General features: G+C 41.2%; 1 protein-coding gene across 8 annotated transcripts in view; it reads left to right on the forward strand.

Moving 5' to 3' along the window:
* Positions 1-17,904, forward strand: part of VPS13D (vacuolar protein sorting 13 homolog D) — a 236,908-nt gene that overhangs the window by 80,852 nt on the left and 138,152 nt on the right. For 6 of the 8 annotated variants that reach the window (XR_009047684.1, XR_009047679.1, XM_057696667.1 and 3 more), the window contains 8 exons: positions 782-922; positions 3,173-3,295; positions 9,147-9,252; positions 10,260-10,412; positions 12,220-12,355; positions 13,465-13,512; positions 14,896-15,046; positions 15,138-15,348. Coding sequence is in view for 6 of the 8 variants with exons in the window: in XM_057696667.1 (XP_057552650.1) it covers positions 782-922; positions 3,173-3,295; positions 9,147-9,252; positions 10,260-10,412; positions 12,220-12,355; positions 13,465-13,512; positions 14,896-15,046; positions 15,138-15,348 (1,069 nt within the window). In the remaining 2 variants the exon portion in view is untranslated. Of the gene's footprint in view, positions 1-781; positions 923-3,172; positions 3,296-5,669; positions 5,745-9,146; positions 9,253-10,259; positions 10,413-12,219; positions 12,356-13,464; positions 13,513-14,895; positions 15,047-15,137; positions 15,349-17,904 lie in introns of all 8 variants that reach the window. The other 2 variants (XM_057696680.1, XM_057696634.1) reach the window with 2 other exon arrangements.

The raw sequence follows: 17,904 nt of genomic DNA on the forward strand, positions 1-17,904 counted from the left end.
ATACACACAGTTGTATTCTATTTATTTGAAGATCCCCAACAGGACAAACTATATATTCTTAAGAAATGTATACATAGGTGATAAAACTATAAAGAAGAGCAAGAGGGAAATGATTAAAAATTCAAGCTAATGGTTACTTGGAGTTGGGTGGGAGAGGTTTGCTAGGGAGTGGTACTCAGAGGCTTCAAAGGCATGTATGATTTTCTGTTTCTTAAGCTGAACAGTGGGTACGTGAGTGTTTACAGTAATTTTATTCTTTAAACCATACAAATATGTCATTTATGTATACCTTTTGTATTAATACATATGACACATTTTAAAATAAAAATTTTGAAAAACTTAGGTTAATGAATTTCCAGGTATACCTGTTTATTCAACCAATGGGTTCTTGAGGTAAGCAGGGTAATCAAATTTAATAGTTACTTCAGCCACTGGCACTTTTTCCAACCTGAGTCTGAGACACTTTTTTCCACTTGAGTATATCAAAAACAGGTCCTGGCTGCTCTTAAATAAAAGGGAGCACATACCTCCTGCCATCCTTCCTCCCACCTTTGGAAGACCATGGTTGGGGTGCATGTGTGCTCTTCTGCTTTTGTCTTTGAGACAGCACAGACATCTGTAAGGTGACCTGCAGCTAAAGTTGGTGCTTTCATTGTGAAATCAAGTTGGAAATAGAAAGCTATTAGCTATAGAATGTCCTTGCTGAGCACTTGCGAATGGTGTTCCCCTATAAACTCTTGATATCTGCTGAGCAGATGTCTTATTTCCTGTGTTCTTTTAGGCTGGGAGCCATTTATTGAGCCCTGGCCATGCTCTGTATCCTGGCAACAACAGGCGGCTAGTCGTCTCCATCCTCCTCGACTGAAGCTGGAAGCCAAGGCCAAACACCGTTTGGATATCAACATCACCTCTGTACTAATTGGTGAGTGAAAAGCTGTCTTTTGAACATTGGTACTTTTCTGTGTATAAGTCCCTTGTCTAGAAGACTGTTAATCCTGGTTCAGCAAACACTTGGGCCCATACCAGACGTCGTTTACTCATCAGGGCTGCTTTCCTGGTAAACCCTAACCCTGGCCCCTTGGTGTTTCTCAGCCCATTGTTCCAGAGGTGACAGCCCACATTATTGCTCTCAGTGATCAAGCAGGAGCTTAGACTACACAGAAAACATCCATGCCCATGAGGAACCTTCCCTTCATGATGCTTGGTCACTGGGACTTATTAAGTGTCCTAGAAGTGAGTTTAGATTCATTTCTCTCAGACTATTCACAGAATAATTCTTAAAAGATGTAATTTTGATTGTCTTTACAGCAGGGTAAGTTGCCTGTGCTGTTTCCCATCAAGTATCATGTTGACCTAACTCTGAAAATCACAGTTAAAGTGTTGCCAAGCTAATGGTGTGTGTTCTGAAAGTTTCTTTGACAACACTGAAATGCACATTCCTGGATTTGATGTAGTGTGTCAGAATCTTGTCTCTATACTTGTCTTTATATCAAAAGAAGAATAGCAGTATCATACAGTCAGATAGTGCCTACTTTCACTGTGAAAACTACGCTCACTGTCTGAGTTACTGACTACAGGATCTGATTCTTGGTAACCCTGTAGTTGTCTCTGAGTGATAGATAACACATACTACAGTTGTGCCTCAGTATCCAAAGGGATTGGGTCCAGCACCACACCCCCTATTCCTCACCTCCCCCCCCCCCCCCCCCAAATCTGTGGATGCTCAAGTTCCTTGTGTAAAATGGCCTAGTACAATGAATACAGTTGGCCCTCTGTATCTGCTGTAAAACCCACAGCTGTGGAGGCCAGACTGTGTTACAAATCTATGAACTTTCTTTATTATATGGGTTGAGACTCATAGAATAACCATTGGCTTATTCTATGTCAGAGTAAGATGGAGAGAATGTGTAGTGAAACAAGACCATAAGTTTACTGATCCCCAGATTTTAAAACTACTGTTTTATATGTGCAGATTTCATTCATTAATTTGCCTGGATATTAATATCACTTATGTAATAGTAAATTGATCTCATGATTCTTCTATATTATTTTGGCTCCTATGTTATTTCTCATATAATCTGTTCATCTGGAAGTTTAGATAAAGTTTGAGACAGTGCTTTGAAAAGCTACAGTAAATAAGAGCTTTCCTCAAACAAAAGAGTTCTATTGATATTTCTGATGAGCATCTAACTGAAAATATCTTCCAAAAAGCTTTCTTGTCAGTGGTAAAGCTTTTTTTTTTAACCTTTAATTCCTTTTTCCTAAAATTGTGCTGAAACACAGAAACATTGCTGTGACTTGTTAGTGTTTAAATAAATGTCATTTCTGAAGCCAGATGTTGGAGCTAAAAACCAGAAACTAATCATTCTTGTTTTTAAAAGTGTAATACTTTAATTAGTATAAAAGGTCTTTATCTAAGCGTGATGCGTGATTATTGTGTTAACCTGCTCTTCCCGTTATAATTCTCCTCTCAAAAAAGTAAAACTACTCCTGGAGAATTGTCAGCTGGATTGCAGCCTCCTGAGTTTGGTGGGTTTTTTAATAGCCTCCTAACTGGTCTTTCTGTCTCTAAACCCTGCCTCTCAGCATGGCATGCCGTGCTCTTCACAAAGCACGTCGTTCGCTTTTCTAGACTTTACTATGTCCCTGTACCCCAGTATGTTGTACCAGAGTCACACCAAAGTATTCAGTGTTCCCTAAATGTGCCATGTACTTTCATGTCTTGAAGTCTTTGCATATGCTTTTCTCTCTGCCTGGAATGTCCCTGTATCCCTAATCCTATTGGTAACCCTACGTATTCTTCAAGACCCAGAACAAAGGCCCTCACCTCTCTGAAGATTGCCATGTGCTTCGGTATGTACTCCTCCACTTCTGCCAAAGCAGAATAAATCTTCCCCTGTTATGTGCCCCCATAACATTTTATTTGTATCTTTGTTTTAGCTCCTTTCACATCAGGGGATAGTTTTGTGATGATGGTTGTTTTGTTAACGTTAATTTCTTCCAGTGGCGTATTGGGGTTCTTCAAGGAACAGACTTTCTCAGAATCTAGTGTAGTGCTTAGCATTAAGTCAGACATTCGATAAAAGCTTGTTTTGCTGAATTGAAGTCATCTTACTCGAACCCTCAGTCTTTTCTACTTCTGTTCTTAATATCTTTGGGGAATTTTTTCTAGACCAATATGTAAGTACCAAGGAATCGTGGATGGCAGATTACTGCAAAGAGGACAAGGAAATAGATTCAACCACATCAGAAGATTGGATGGGCTCTTCAGTGGATCCTCCATGCTTTGGACAAAGTAAGATTTTTCTCTACAAATGTTTGGCTAAATTACCTTTGACCTACAGAGCCATATTTCATTGAGAACTTCAGACAGAACCATCATTTTCTATGGTAAAACCTACAGGAAGTTCTGACTATCTTCTATAGTTCTGTTTTAGTGTTTGGAAGGGACATTTTTTCTGGCACAAAATGATGAACTTTTAATATGAGCCCTGATTTCACCATTGTGGGAGAGGAAGGACCTGCAGTGTGCAGTTCCTAAATCCTGATCACATGGCACGTGAACTGGGGCACCTGGCGATGCATCAGGAGCGGCCATTGGCCAGGTTGTGTTTCACTCAGCAGAACATTTTAATGGATTGGACTTTCGGTCTGGATTTTTAAGAACATCTTTTCAGTTTTCTAAGTCTAGAGATAGAGAGTTTGCATATATTCTTGAAGAGAGGGACGGCAGGCTCCCATGTTGAAGCAATTGTTGAAAGGGGGGCCATGTACTATAAAGTAGAAAAGAATTGAATACTCAGCCTCTTGAAGAAAGAGGAGTCAGTGTGTTCTCTGTTAACAATGTTTTCTTTCCTTATTTAATGCTTCACCATGGAGCTCTGATTTCCTCAGAGCTGGGGAGATTGTGGTGGCCAACTGCGTGGTCCTTAGTTGTTCCACAAGCCATTGTCATCCAAATTCAACTCAGCCCCAGCTCTTTCAGTGCGGTTTCTTTGGGGAGTCTTGGCTGGACTTCACATAGCTCATGAATACTTAACTATTCCATCTGGGCTGCAAACGTGTCACAGGAAGATGGATTTTCTTAGTGTATGAAGTATTTGAACTGGTTTGTCTCTCCTCAGGGTGTATAAATGGACTTTCTATCTGCCTTGTATTCAGTACTTCTCGAAGGAGGGACAAGGACACGTCAGCTCTGCTTGCTCTCTGTATTCCCAGGCTGTGGCTTCTGAGTCTCAAGGCCATTGCTTAGGAGCCAGGGCTTTTCAGATATCATCAGCTTCAATTCTGGCTCCTCCTCTAACCTTCCCAATTTGTGTGTCAAAAGAATGTAACGTAGTCTACCCAGAAGACTCTGAATAATCTTTGTAATATGTGATGTGTTCTAGAGAGTGTGTTTCTACAAACGTTATTCCTGCAGAGGGATCTTAAATCCAGACTCCATGCAAACACTAGGAAGGCCGAATCTTCAGGATTCTGATAAAGGACTTTTGTCCCTCTCCCCCTGCTCCTCTCCCTTTATTTTAACATCTCCTCTTTTTTTATAGTTAATAACCTACCGTATCTATGTTAAATGCCTGTGCTAAATTAAAGCTGGGTTTTTATTTACTTACAGATTTTTATGGTTACTTAAGCTTCTAAAGATGTAATATATCTTTTTAATTAGGCATACATGAACATACCTAAATTTCCAAACCTCTTTTCTTACTGAGGATTTTTGGATGGTAGATCGCAAATGGGATTGTAGTCTCTTACTAGGCCTACTACCTACTAACATAATTGTTGGGCATTTGTTTTGAAAGTCAGTAGGTTTGAATCTTGTTGAACTGATCACAAACCTTCAACTGTTATTCGAGAATATTTAGTCACATTCCTCCCAAATTTGTGTATTTTATTCAGGCCAGCTTCAAAATGAGCCCTTGAACTAGAGGTTTTTAATATGAAATTCAGCCTAAGGGAGCTGCTGATTTCTTACCGTTCCTTTAACAGGGGAAAGAAAATAATGGCCTCATTTTTGACACAATTGTTGACTTTGTTCAGTAACAGCTGAGATTCTGCAAGTAAACCTGGATGGCATGGCACCTTAATCAGTTCCTTTTTTGGAAATATGAAAAAAGAAAAACCCTAAAAACTTCCACGTTAAAATGTATAATGTAAATAATACCATGAGATAACTCCTCAGTAGAGATTGTTGACACTTGGAACATAGACTGATTCTTCCCTTGCATTTTTGAGACCCCTGGGGAATTAGCATTCTACTGCTACTGCCTTTTCCAATTGGAACGGAGCAACTCACGCTAAAATCTGTACTGATTGTTCTTGGTAACTCTTCTGTGCCATGTGAGAACATACATGCTTTAAATTAAAAATCCTCAAAAGGCTTGTCATTCTGTTCAAGCAAATGTGAGTACATTTTCTTTCCCCAGTTGAGAAAAAAAGGAGCATGCTCTGTTGACATAGCCTCCATAGTAAAAGCCAGCATAAAAACTGTCTCGCTCACCTTGTCAAGTACCTCCTTACTCTCAGTACTCACTGAAGGAATGAGCCTATAAGTGCATGATGCTTGCTGTTTTTGTAATGTGCTCTTTTTGTGCTTATGTTTTGGAGATGAGTCTTCTTTTTCACTATATTGGTTCTTAGCTTCTAACTTTGTCTCTCCTGTCTACCAGGCCTCCCTCTTGTCTACCTTAGAACTAGGAGTACAGCCAGTCTGACTAACCTAGAGCACCAGATCTATGCTAGAGGTACAGTATAGCCAAGCGAGGGCTTGCTTTATTTTCCTGTTTTAAGAACTGCCTTGTACATCGATTTTCTGTGAACATGGGAGCTGAATGGGGGTATACCCGGTTGTGAGTACTTTGCTTTAGTAGCAGGAAAGGTCACTTCCAACTAAAGGACAAAGTGGCATCTTGTATCAGAAGGAAGCAATGTGCTGATTCTTATTCGGTCTCTTCCATCTGCCTTAACCCTTAGTGGAAATGGAATCAACTCCACAGTGTATGATGCAGAAACATCCAGTGTCAGTTTAAGGTGATGTCTCATATTGAAAAGCAAATGAATGGAAGAAAATCACCCTCCATCAAGCAGTGCTGCAAGTCTGTGTTTATAGAGTTCTCAGGGCATGTTATTCTTATGGTGATGCAAGGGGCTAATGACCAGGAATAGAGCCGAGAAAAAAAGCTTCCAGTAAATAATGCTTAGACACAAATCTTAATTTCTTTAAAAATGAATTGAGATTCTTAGGAGTTACAAAAGAGAATGTTCTTTGTTTCTATCTCTGACCCTTTAAGATACCTTGAGAATCTGTCTGGTAAGTAAATATGAGAGGGAAACATCATAAACATCAAGGCCTTAGAATCCTAAGATGTTCAGTTCTTCATTTATTTGAAAGAGTGCAGTTTAATGTGAATGATTTATGTTTGTACTTGGCTAACACCACCAGATCCTGGGTCATGGTAGATTTTGTAAGAAAGACCTTCTGAGCTTCCTCTAGTAGGAGTTCAGAACAGGGATGTTAATATGCGGGGACACTGTTATGGTTTTTTTTCCTGTAAGGTTTTACCAGGATGGATGTTTGCAGGGCGGGCTCACAAAGCCCAGGATTGAGTCTTCGCTTATTCATGGATTTATACTTCTAAGCTTTTCTATATCTGTTAGTGCATCTTTTGGGCTAAGCAAAGCATTATTCCTGTTTAGCTGGTGGGGACGGAGGCTCAGAGGGACTAAATAATTGCCTCCATTCACATGATTGGCTAGTAGCAGAACTGGGACTTTAATCTATTTCTTATGATTTACAAGCCAGGTCCTTTTCTGATAGGCTGAGCTGCTGCATAGCATGAGAACCCGCACTGTTTATAATGGCTGCATTGCCCTGGGGAGCGAATCCACAGGGGCAGACATTTCCTCAGCTGGAGCTATTTAAATTGAACTTGAATGTGAGGAGCTTGGGGTTCTTTCAGCCTATGAACCAATTAGGTCTGGTCGCTAGAGGAGGTTTTCTGAGGCCACCAAGGAATACTGTTCTCTTTGGTGGACCTGGGGATTTTGTTCTCTGGTGCTGTGCCCAAGGCAAAGTGCACAGTTGATTTGGACCCTAGTGTGGAAGATGTCAAATCTGTCCCTTGTTGTTGAGTTTGGATTTGTGAGCATTCAGCGGCAGGTTGCTGAGGTCTCTGCTGGTATGTGTAATTAACACAAGAAGCTTGGGGACCTTAGCAGCGTGCCTACCCAGGCTGTTTAATTCCAAAGCAGTACACTCATGAATATCTTTACGTGGATTCCTAGCGCTGTATTCTGTGTTCCAACGTGATCAAAGCCACTTGCCACCTGTTCTTTTTAAATCTAATTTGCAAATGGAAACTTAGAGTCTGGCTCACAGTGGGATATGAAAGCACATCTGGCTTCTTTTCCTCCTGGGCCCTTTATCTCCTGTAATAAAGCAGCTCTCTCTCATGGAGATGGAGGTGCCTTTCAAGGTGCCACAGTGAGTACTGTTTACCCTGCTGACAGCTCTTAAATTTTTTTTACTCCCCCTCTGCTCTTGTCAGCAGCCTCACAGCTACTCCTTAATTTTCAACTTGATGAATACTAATTTTTTTTAAAAAACGAATTGGGATGAGAAATGGGCATATCCTAGGCAGAGATTATCTTTAGATGTATTTTGGGGTGTCTCTAAAAGCTAACCACAAAATCCTGGGAACACGCTGGAGACTACTCATTTATTTAGACTCCCCTGAGCTCTTCTTACCAACACAGAACTTGCCTTAACCTGAAATCGCTTGTCGTGCAGTGCTCAGAGCACTAACTTCTGAAAACTTTAGAAGCTACAAGGGAAAACTAAAAAGACACGACACTGACTTAGGATATTGCCCTGTGCTGTACGTGAGAGGTGGGAGAGGCAGGCTCTGGTGCAGTTTCCCTTCTTGATTTTGCTGGCAGGAAACATGCAGTCCTGGAAGATGAATTGAATTTCGCTATAGTGTTCTCAGTTGGCAATTGTAGTCGCCTCTACATGTCATTTTCTCCACAGCTGCAGACCATTTGGGTCCCGGTCTTTCTTGGGATGTCTTTGTGCTTTAAAGCCGGACATACAGTAAGACAGGGCCTCGCCCGTTTTTGTTGGTGGGGCGTGTGGTGTTGAGCACGTCAGCCAGGAGACCCGGCTGTTGTGGTTCCTGCTGCCACCCCCCTCTTTCTTTGTGTGGCCAGTAGAGGAACTGCGGGCCCTGATGGGAGCCAGGGGCCTCTCTGCCCTCAGGAGCCTGCAGCAGGACGGACTGCGGGCGGGCGGGCGGGCCCCCAGGCAGCCCAGGCACTGGAGAGCCTTGCTCAGCCTCCCCTCTCTGATTGCTAACAGTGTTTATAGTCAGGTCAGATTCTCTCTCGAGTTTGCTTACTTCCAGTCTTGTATTGATCAGTGTTTCTTTCCAGTTTCCCTGATTAGAAGCTCTCTTGTGGAGGAAGTCATATTCTGTTTGTGCTCCTCTTGTAGTCCCCGTAGTACCCACCCGCCTGATAGCAGAGGGTGGTAATATCTGTGTAAAAAAAAAAATGAGCTAAAGATTTCATTTAAATAGCTTTGAACTAGTATATTTTTGATCTTCCAGGGAGGAAAACCCACAAAAATATATATATGAATAGGAAAGAATGTTTTCATTTTGTTATAATATGCATAATATGACTCGGGTGTAAGTCATGTAAAAGGAGGCTTCCTTAAAGTACAGGTGTTCTGAACAAAGTGATACAAGTACACGTGGTCTGTCTTGCTGCAGTTTGGGTTATCCGTTTAGAATGGATTTCTTGGGAGTAGCGGGGATCCATTTCTCTTTCCTTCTTGATGCCAGCCATATTAGGTCTGATGCCTTTTTCTGAGATAAGGCCCATAAGAGTTGCAGGAGAATTGTGGGGTGAGAGTCGTGACACATCACAGTCAGTTGTCAGGGGTCCAAGTGATCTCGTAGTAGGCGGCAGAATACGCGGAGATATCCCACTTGGCCTGTCAACATACCTGTGGTGGTTCCTTCTTTTTTCTCTCCACCTTCAGCTCCTTTGCACAAGAGACAATTTGGGGCACCGTCTCCAGGTATGGGGAGGGTCTCTGCCACACAGGTTGGTGCACACGCTAACGGTCTTCCGTTTGCTCACAGCAGAGATGAAAGCCCCCAAACGCCGGCAGCCATTCGTCCCTTTTGCTCTGAGGAATCACACGGGCTGCACTTTGTGGTTTGCCACCCTGACCACCACGCCCACCAGGTAAGGAACACTGAATCTGTCACCTAGAGCCATGTCTACCACCAAAGGCTGCTGTGTACCAGCCCAGCAGAGCTCTTGGGATTGATTGTATTTGAATCAATAACTTGCTGTCTTGATGAGATTTACAATGGAGGTTCTGGTTCTCTGTAGAGTCTGTAGTCAGAGAAGTAGGTCTTGCGTCTGAAGTATCCAAATGGTGATCGCGATCCTGGTATCCGTTTGTTTTTAAAGTAAAAGCTGAGCAAATCAAGGATGTGAAAGAAAAGTCTTTCCATCCTTTCTCCTCGGTCCCCATTCTACTTCCCCTTTTAAACGAAGCTGTATATGGTTAGTAAAGCAAATGTTTTGCTCGTGTTTCTTCCAAAGCTGCTTGAAAACACCTCTCATATCCCCTCGCCCCCACCGAATTATCTTCCAAACCTAAAATACACTTGAGTCCAGATGAAACTAGGTGGAGTTAGGAGAACAAATGAGAGCTTACCTAAGCCAAGTGAGAATGTTCTCTAACAACTTTCTGCCTGTTTAGACCTTGGCTCAACTTTCTAAATGCAGGCCGACCTTTCCAATTTACGTAATGAAGTGTATGAAATGAGTACCAGAATCAACTGATATGAGACATATTTCTCCCACCTCCACCAGCTATGATAATGCTCTAGAGGAGACATTTTTGTTTTTTTGAAAACATTTCAGGTCTGTTAAATTCTAGTCAGTCAGTTAAATACTACTGTTAAAAGTCATGACTAGTTTATGTAGTCCCCTGTGTACCAGACTCTACTGCTGGCTGCAAGTGACTCTGCAGTGAAAGCTTTCATCTGTTTCTAAAGTTTCACATAAGTTGTGATCGATCATTGAGATAACTCGGGTTACTGACCTTCTAGGTCCTCTTTTGCAGCCAGGTCACGTGGCCTCATTGCGTCCTGAGAGGGTTTCTGCTTCCAGTCCTGAGCTGTGTGTGAGAGAGGTGGAGAGAAAGGGGGACTAGCTGGTGTTGTCTGGTTTGGTTCCAGGGCTGCACTGTCTCACAGCGGGAGTCCGGGGGTGGTTCCGGAAGGGAACGGATCGTTTCTTGATGACACACACAATGTTAGCGAGTGGCGTGAAGTCCTCACAGGGGAAGAGATTCCCTTTGAATTTGAAGCAAGAGGAAAGCTGAGACACAGGTAAAATTATGGTTTGCTCTTTGTCTCAAAAAAAGAAAAAGATATATGATATAAATAATTGTCCCTAGTGTTTTGCCTTTCCACTTTCCTTTGTTAGTGACTTTACTGTTTTATTTTTAAATGTATTTAGAAAATCAGTTTCCTTTTAAAAAATATAATGACTATTTTGGAAATACATTTCTTTGCATTAATTACCCCTCTATTCGACATGTGAGGTGATAGCCGGTGTGCTCTGTGTAACTAGTCTGGTGGACACATAGACAGATCACAACCCTCCAGTTCATTGCACCCGAGCTGGTTTTCACGATGGAGTGGTGACGTGGTGTTATTAAAAGGTTAGAGCATATTGATTTCCATTTTAAGATACACATGTGCCCCAGTACTTTTAGCAGGCAGATGGTTTCAGCCAATAGTGATAAGATACTCTGATTCTAAGGAGGATAGAATAACTCACCTAGGGAGACTACTCACTGATGCGCTCAAAATCGCCAGCCAAAGGACGGGAATGAATGCGAAAGAACATTGTGCCTGGTTACCGAGAGATCATAAAATATGTAATAAAATGTTCTTTTATTTGCTAACATTTTTAAGTAGAAGGGCTGTCCAGTGGATAGTGAATAGGTTAAGATTTTAGTGTTTGAGCCTCATGATCTGAAATTTAAGAGATTGGCTTCAGCCTTCTGTGGTCCCATGAATATGGGGCTTTAATTGTTTGTGTGCAAGTCTGCTCCTCAAACACGTCTTCCTTCCGTATAGCTCTGCACTGGTGCACATTACTCCCTAGCGGCAAGAGTTCTGAACCTGGGGCCCTCCGGTGATTTTCAGGAAAAAAAAAAAGTTAAAAAAAAAAAATCACTGTGCTGGGCACATGTACCTGGAAGCCACGTTAGCATTTCCAGGGACGAGTGGTGAGCATCTTTCTGCTCCACAGAGTTCCTGGAGAAGCTCACTTTCTTATTAAGCACTGCCTCTGTTGTATCAGGAGGGGTTTGGCCTTTTTGTCATTTCCATTTTGGTTTCCATGTTTTGTAACTCATTTCAAGTCCCACCTTTCTGCTTGAATTCATCGAAATCAATGCCTTCTCTGGCGTTTCCCACGTTGGCATTCTGTCCTCCACTCCCTGCCTCCCTTCCCCCCTTGCCTTCCTGTTAGCCTCAAATCCAGTTCCCCATTTCAGGCTTCTGGCTTGAATTAGGCAAAATCTAAAATAGAATTAAATGTGCAATTTCCTCCCGTTCCTCCCGTTCTGCCCACTGCCTTCTACTGCAGTTTCAGCTGCGTGCTTCAGCCCAGAAACCCTGTGGGCTCTGTCTCTCATTACCCTGTCGGTGGTCTTCTAGGACTGAAGCCCAGTAACTGAGTGTGCTTCTGAGAGAAGCAGGAGCCTCCACAAAAGAACCAAGGAGAAAATGTCATTTTAGGCATTTCCAAGAGTATGGTTATGTGATTAAATTGCTAGCACAGCATTTTTACTCCCCCACTGTACTGCTTTTAGCTGCTGCCGTCATTTCATGAAGGTTGAGGTAGAAATCAGTGGGGGACAGACACGAGCTAGTTCACTTGGTTTGTACAAAGGGAGGGCAGTTGCCACTCTTGCTCAGGCTTTACACATCTTGCAGTTTTGTTTTAAGTGTAAGACCCAGTTAAGATATCCTCTTGATTTCCCTTGCATTAGGTAATTGCCAAAAGGCTTAACCAACTGGGTTTTTATGTCATTATATAGTAAATCTAATCTCAGGCTTTGCTTCTACTTCTCTTCCCTTGATAGGATTGTGCTTAATGTCTTTCCCGTGTTCTGCCTGACAGACACACCCATGACCTCCGGATCCATCAGCTGCAAGTGAGAGTGAATGGCTGGGAGCAAGTGAGCCCAGTGTCTGTGGACAAAGTCGGGACCTTTTTCCGATACGCTGCACCGGATAAGAATTCCTCTTCCTCTACGGTTTGTGGCTGTGGAAAGGAGGTTCAGGGGCAGGATTGTGCCTTGGCCACACCGCCTTAAAGCCAGGCTATCAGACAGGCCTGTAGTGGCCTTGCTGTAGGGAAGTGTTCTTGCTCTTCATTTCTCCTAGCACTAGGAAGGCTACCCAAGAGGATTCGGGGTCAGTCATAGGCTTTGGTAATCACTGTGTAGACAAGCCAGACAATGGTTAGTTTTAGGAGAAAAACAAGATCTAAGATTGAAGTGAACACGTGTTACTCCACCTGTGCAGATCCGTTTTGTACTCATCCAGACCAACCAGAATTTGCGAGTTTGCCAAACATGTATTGGCTTTATTTTACGTATCCTCATGCTTCCTTTATATATTATCTTCTTTACACACGTATAATGCTGCTCCTTGATCCTGCTAGTTCTGCGTCTCCAAATTCTCCTCTCTGGCCTGAAGACGGATGTCCACTGTTGTTTATTTTCTGGTCACACATCCTCTCACACACCCTTGCCCTGATTTTACCCCAGCCTATAGTTCTAGGGGGTTGAAGGGCCAGCCTGGGGAGTATAGCATCTCTGACTAGAATGGGCAGGTGGAGGCTGGCATCCCAGCTGATAGGACCACCGTGGGTGCTCTTGCCAGGTACTCAGTCATACTTGGGGGGTAACTGCACTCATTTTCGAGTCGCCAGTGATGAGTAGGACAGCACAGATTTGCAGAGATATGGTAGCTTTCCTCACGCTTGCTGCTTCATGAAATACATTCTCGGAGGATCCTGTTCTTTCCATTGTTTTTCTCATGTGCCCCAAGTTTCTTAGAAGAAGAAACTTTCTTTCAAGATTATTTTTCTGCCTAAGTTCATGTCCAGTAATAAAAAGATTAATTCCCCCCAGAGATACCTTTCTGCTATATTGATGCATTATGGAGAAATTTTGTATATATTGAATGGTTGTAAAATGAATATTGCTTTTCACGTATCTTCCAAAATGTTTTCTCTCCATAGTAGACCATACTTTACCTAAGAGTATTTATAACCACAAGCAACTTACATTGTCATTGAATTTAATGACGCCTGTAATCTTAGGTCTGTACTGACTCTGACTTTTGGAATCTTTCTTAGATTGGCAGCCCAAGCAGCAGGACAAATATTATCCATCCCCAGGTTTACGTGAGTATGATTTTCCTATGTCACTGTGTTTATACACATAGTTCTTGATGACCACTGGGCTCTTACAATTGGAATTTGTCTTTTTCCTTTTCTATTAATGATTTCCTTCCTTTCACAAGAACTTGCAAGAAAATGTTTTCACCTAACTTGGTATGTGAGACTGAATATTACAGGGAAGGAGAAAAAAAAAGCCAAATGTTTTGGTCCCAAGTCTCCTTTCTAAGTTAAATATAAATTAACCTTTGTATGGCTATACATATTTTATAGGTTTTGGTCCAAAGGCCATGAAAGTAACTAAGAATAAAATAGTAAGATTTTTTTTTTCCCCTCGTTTGAATTTTTGAAACATTATCACAGGGTGACATTAAAATGCTATTTCAAGGTTTTTGTTTATGATTTCTTTTCCCCGAGGATAGTAAGTTTTAAAATGTGAAATTTCAGATAAGCGTAGAGGCAACAAGATCAAGATTTAAAACAATCGTTACTGGGCCTTGGCTCTCCCGGGGCTTTCCTGGGCCCGGTCAGTGGAAGCTTTGGTGATGACTGTGTCCCTCTGACAACACTCTAGGCGACTGTACTCTGCCTTTTCATCAGGACTTTCTAGCAGCTTTGCTTCAAAACATGGAGCTTTTCATTTGAGTGTTTATTGGGCTGGTTTTCACATACTGTTTGTTTTAATAAATTGGCAGTGTGGAAAGCTTGGATGTTGTGTCATTTGTTTCTCCAATAAAAAAGCAGAATCAATATGTTCTGGATACTCAGAATAATAGTTTTAGAAACCTTCTCTTTGGTATACCTAGTGTGGAATTTTATACTTAAAAACAATTCCTAAATTCCTGGCACATGGTAGCAGCACAAAATGTGTGTTGAATGTATGAATGAATGTATGGAAAAAGAAAGTAGTGGCTGCACCCAAGAACAGAAATAAATTATTTCCCTCTGTTATCCTGAGTTTCTGAACCTTGGTGTCCTGTTCATAAAAAGAGTGATTATTGAACAGAACTTAGAAAATTTTAGTGAAGAAGAAGTTTGTTTTTAAAGTTCTTTGAAATACAAATGTTGGGTTTTTTATAGGTATGTCAACATATAGTGTATGAGCGTATCTAGTAAATTTTATGACATTTAGAAAAAAACCTTATCTTTCCTGTGAAAGGCATGCCAATCCAAACAACTCTTTATAATTGGCTGTTATAATAGTGTGTATTTAGAGGATAGTCACTCCTATTAAAGCTGAGTGGTTTTAGGACTTAATGACTCATTTTGCTGAAGAGCTGTAGTGATAATAAGATGCTTTAGATGTAGGCGTTCTGGTTGGTGGTATTGCATTTTGCATGTTTTTCAAAAGCACAGCTACACTCTTTATTATTTCTCTCTTTTTCACAGTTCTCTTCACTCCCACCCGTCCGGGTCGTCTTTGCGGTGACTATGGAAGGCAGTGCTCGGAAAGTGATCACTGTCCGGTCAGCCCTCATGGTGAAGAACAGACTTGAGACGCCAATGGAACTAAGACTGGACAGCCCATCAGCTCCTGACAGTAAGTTTTGACATTGTCCTCCTTTTGCCCTGAGATGGACTTTGGGGTGGGTAACCACTCCCGAAAGTGCTAACACATGTTTCTGTGGCAGAGCCCGTGGTCCTTCCCGCCATCATGCCAGGCGATTCGTTTGCTGTGCCTTTACACCTCACTTCTTGGCGGCTACAGGCCCGGCCCAAAGGACTGGGTGTGTTTTTCTGTAAGGCTCCTATTCACTGGACCAACGTAGTGAAGACTGCAGAGATTAGTAGCAGCAAACGAGAGTGCCACTCCATGGACACGGAAAAAAGCCGATTCTTCAGGTATGCGTGGCACGGCAGTAATATGTAAAGTTTGCCATTTTTTGTTCTTCATTCTTTCTCTGAGGGCCCTTAGTGATTCAGTTGTGCTTATTTAAAACCCTGAAGTTCTTATTCCTTAAGTCCTTTTATTCCTAAAGTGTTAGGTTTGTAAGAATTCAAGGATTAACCATGGGTGGGAGCGTGGCTGTTACTTATCATCTAATATTTGTGGGAGAAACAACCACAGACCCACTACTCACACATACACAGTTAGAAACTGCTCTCTCTGCATCAGCATAAAGAGAAGATGTGTAGGGAGGGAAGAAAAAACAATGACCAGTTCCCATTCCTAAACTGGGATGCAAAATTCTGGGGTTGGGGGTTTTCAGATGACTCAGAGGAGTTTGGGTGAAGGTTTATGCACATAGCGCTGACTTTTCTTGGGGACTTTGACAAAATTATCTTCTCATTTAGACTCCTGTTTTCCTCCTCTGACGAGTACAAGTAATATGCTGCTAGACTCAATGCTAGAAAAAATACTGGATCGCAATTGTTAGATCCTTCTAAATTTATTAGACTTGAAATTTACTAGGTTAGAGATGGTCAGCTTTAGTTTCCTTTATAGCAAAGACAGTCATTCACTTCATCAAACTTACAGAGGAGCAGAAAAAGGGTGTAAAGAATTCCACCATGCCCTTTATCGAGATTTGGCGATTGTTAACAGGCTAAAGGGAGAAGTAGATAAATACACAGACAAAATTGGTGACTTTAACACTTCTCTGTCAGTAATTTATAAAACAAACCAGCAAAAACAATAGAGATATAAACGGATTTGAGCAATGCTATCATCCAGCTTGTCACAATTGGCATTTATAAAACACTGTAACCGACAATTCCAGATTGCACGTTTACTTCAGATGTGTGTGGAACATTCATCTGGAGAGACCATCTACTGGGCCATGAAACAAAGACCAATAAGTATTAAAGAACTGAAACTCCACACAATGTATTTCATTGTTATAATGGTATTAAACTAGAAACCAGTAACAACAAGATGCTTACAAAACCCCCAAATACTTGGAAATTAAACAATACATTTCTAAATAACCCATGGGTCAAAAAGACATCACAAAGGAAATAACAAATATTTCAAAGTGAATAATAATAAAAACCAGACATATTAAAATGTGAGGGATGCAGCAACAGCTTTTAATGCTTTTGCTGGAAACATATAGCTTTTAATGCTCACAGTAGAAAATAAGGAAGGGACTTCCCGGGTGGCGCAGTGGTTAAGAATCCGCCTGCCAATGCAGGGGACACAGGTTCAATCCCTGGTCCAGGAAGATCCCACATGCTACAGAGCAACTAAGCCCGTGTGCCACAACTACTGAGCTTGCACTCTAGAGCCTGTGAGCCACAACTACTGAAGCCCACATGCCTAGAGCCTGTGCTCTATCTACAACAAGAGAAGCCACCGCATTGAGAAGCCCGCACACCGCAATGAAGAGCAGCCCGCTCGCCGCAACTAGAGAAAGTCTGCGTGCAGCAACGAAGACCCAACGCAGCCAATAAATAAAAATAAATTAATTAAAAAAAAGAAATTAAGGAAGATGTAAAATCACTCATCTAAACTTCTACCTTAAGGCAGAACAAATTAAACACAAAGAATTAGGAAAAGAAAAATAAAATAAGTGTGGAAAGCAATGAAGTAGAAAATAAACAATAGGAAAAATCCACAATGTCAAAATTGGCTTTTTGAAGAGTCATAAATTTGATAAACCTCTAGTAAGACCAATCATGGTGAAAAGCGAGAAAACACAAATTACCAGTATAAGGAATAAAAAAAGGAGAATTATTACAGATCCTACAGATATTAAGAGGAGATGTTATGAACAATTTTATGCAAAAAAATTCCACACTGGAATGACACATTTCTTGAAAAACCCAAATTACCAAAAGTAACACAAAGAAGAAACAGTCCAAATAGCCCAATATCTATTAAAGAAGTTTAATTTATAATAAATTGCCTTCATACAAAGAACATTCTAGGAGCATATAACTTCCCTAGTGTAGTCTATCAGACATTTAAGGAAGAAATCATACCAGCTCTTTGCAAAAGCTCTTTCAGAAAGTAGGGGTGGAGGAAGTAGTTCTGACTCATTTTATGAGGCCAGCATAGGCCTGATACCAAAACTGATACAGTTATTATCAAAAAAAGGCAGCTACAAACCGGTATTTCCCCATGAAGAGATGCAAAAATTCTTAACAAAATACTAGCAAATAAAATCCAGCAAGTGAGATTTATCCCAGTAATGTAAGATTAGCTTAACATTTGAAAATCAGTAATTTTTTTTTTTCAAGTATGAGACCTAATAAATTCATCAAGATTTCAGGATTCAAGATGAACCTGTAGAAATCAGTTATATGTTTATATTCTAGCCATGAACAGCTGGAAAATGTGGTTTAAAGAACACCATTCACAGTAACACCAAAAAAAATTTAATTATTCAGGAATCAGTCTAAAGAATGATGTACCAGTCTTTTACCCTAAAAATTACAAAACCTTGCTGAGCCATA

Source organism: Hippopotamus amphibius, chromosome 1, assembly GCF_030028045.1.
Source record: "Hippopotamus amphibius kiboko isolate mHipAmp2 chromosome 1, mHipAmp2.hap2, whole genome shotgun sequence".
Classification (NCBI taxonomy): Eukaryota; Metazoa; Chordata; class Mammalia; order Artiodactyla; family Hippopotamidae; genus Hippopotamus; species Hippopotamus amphibius.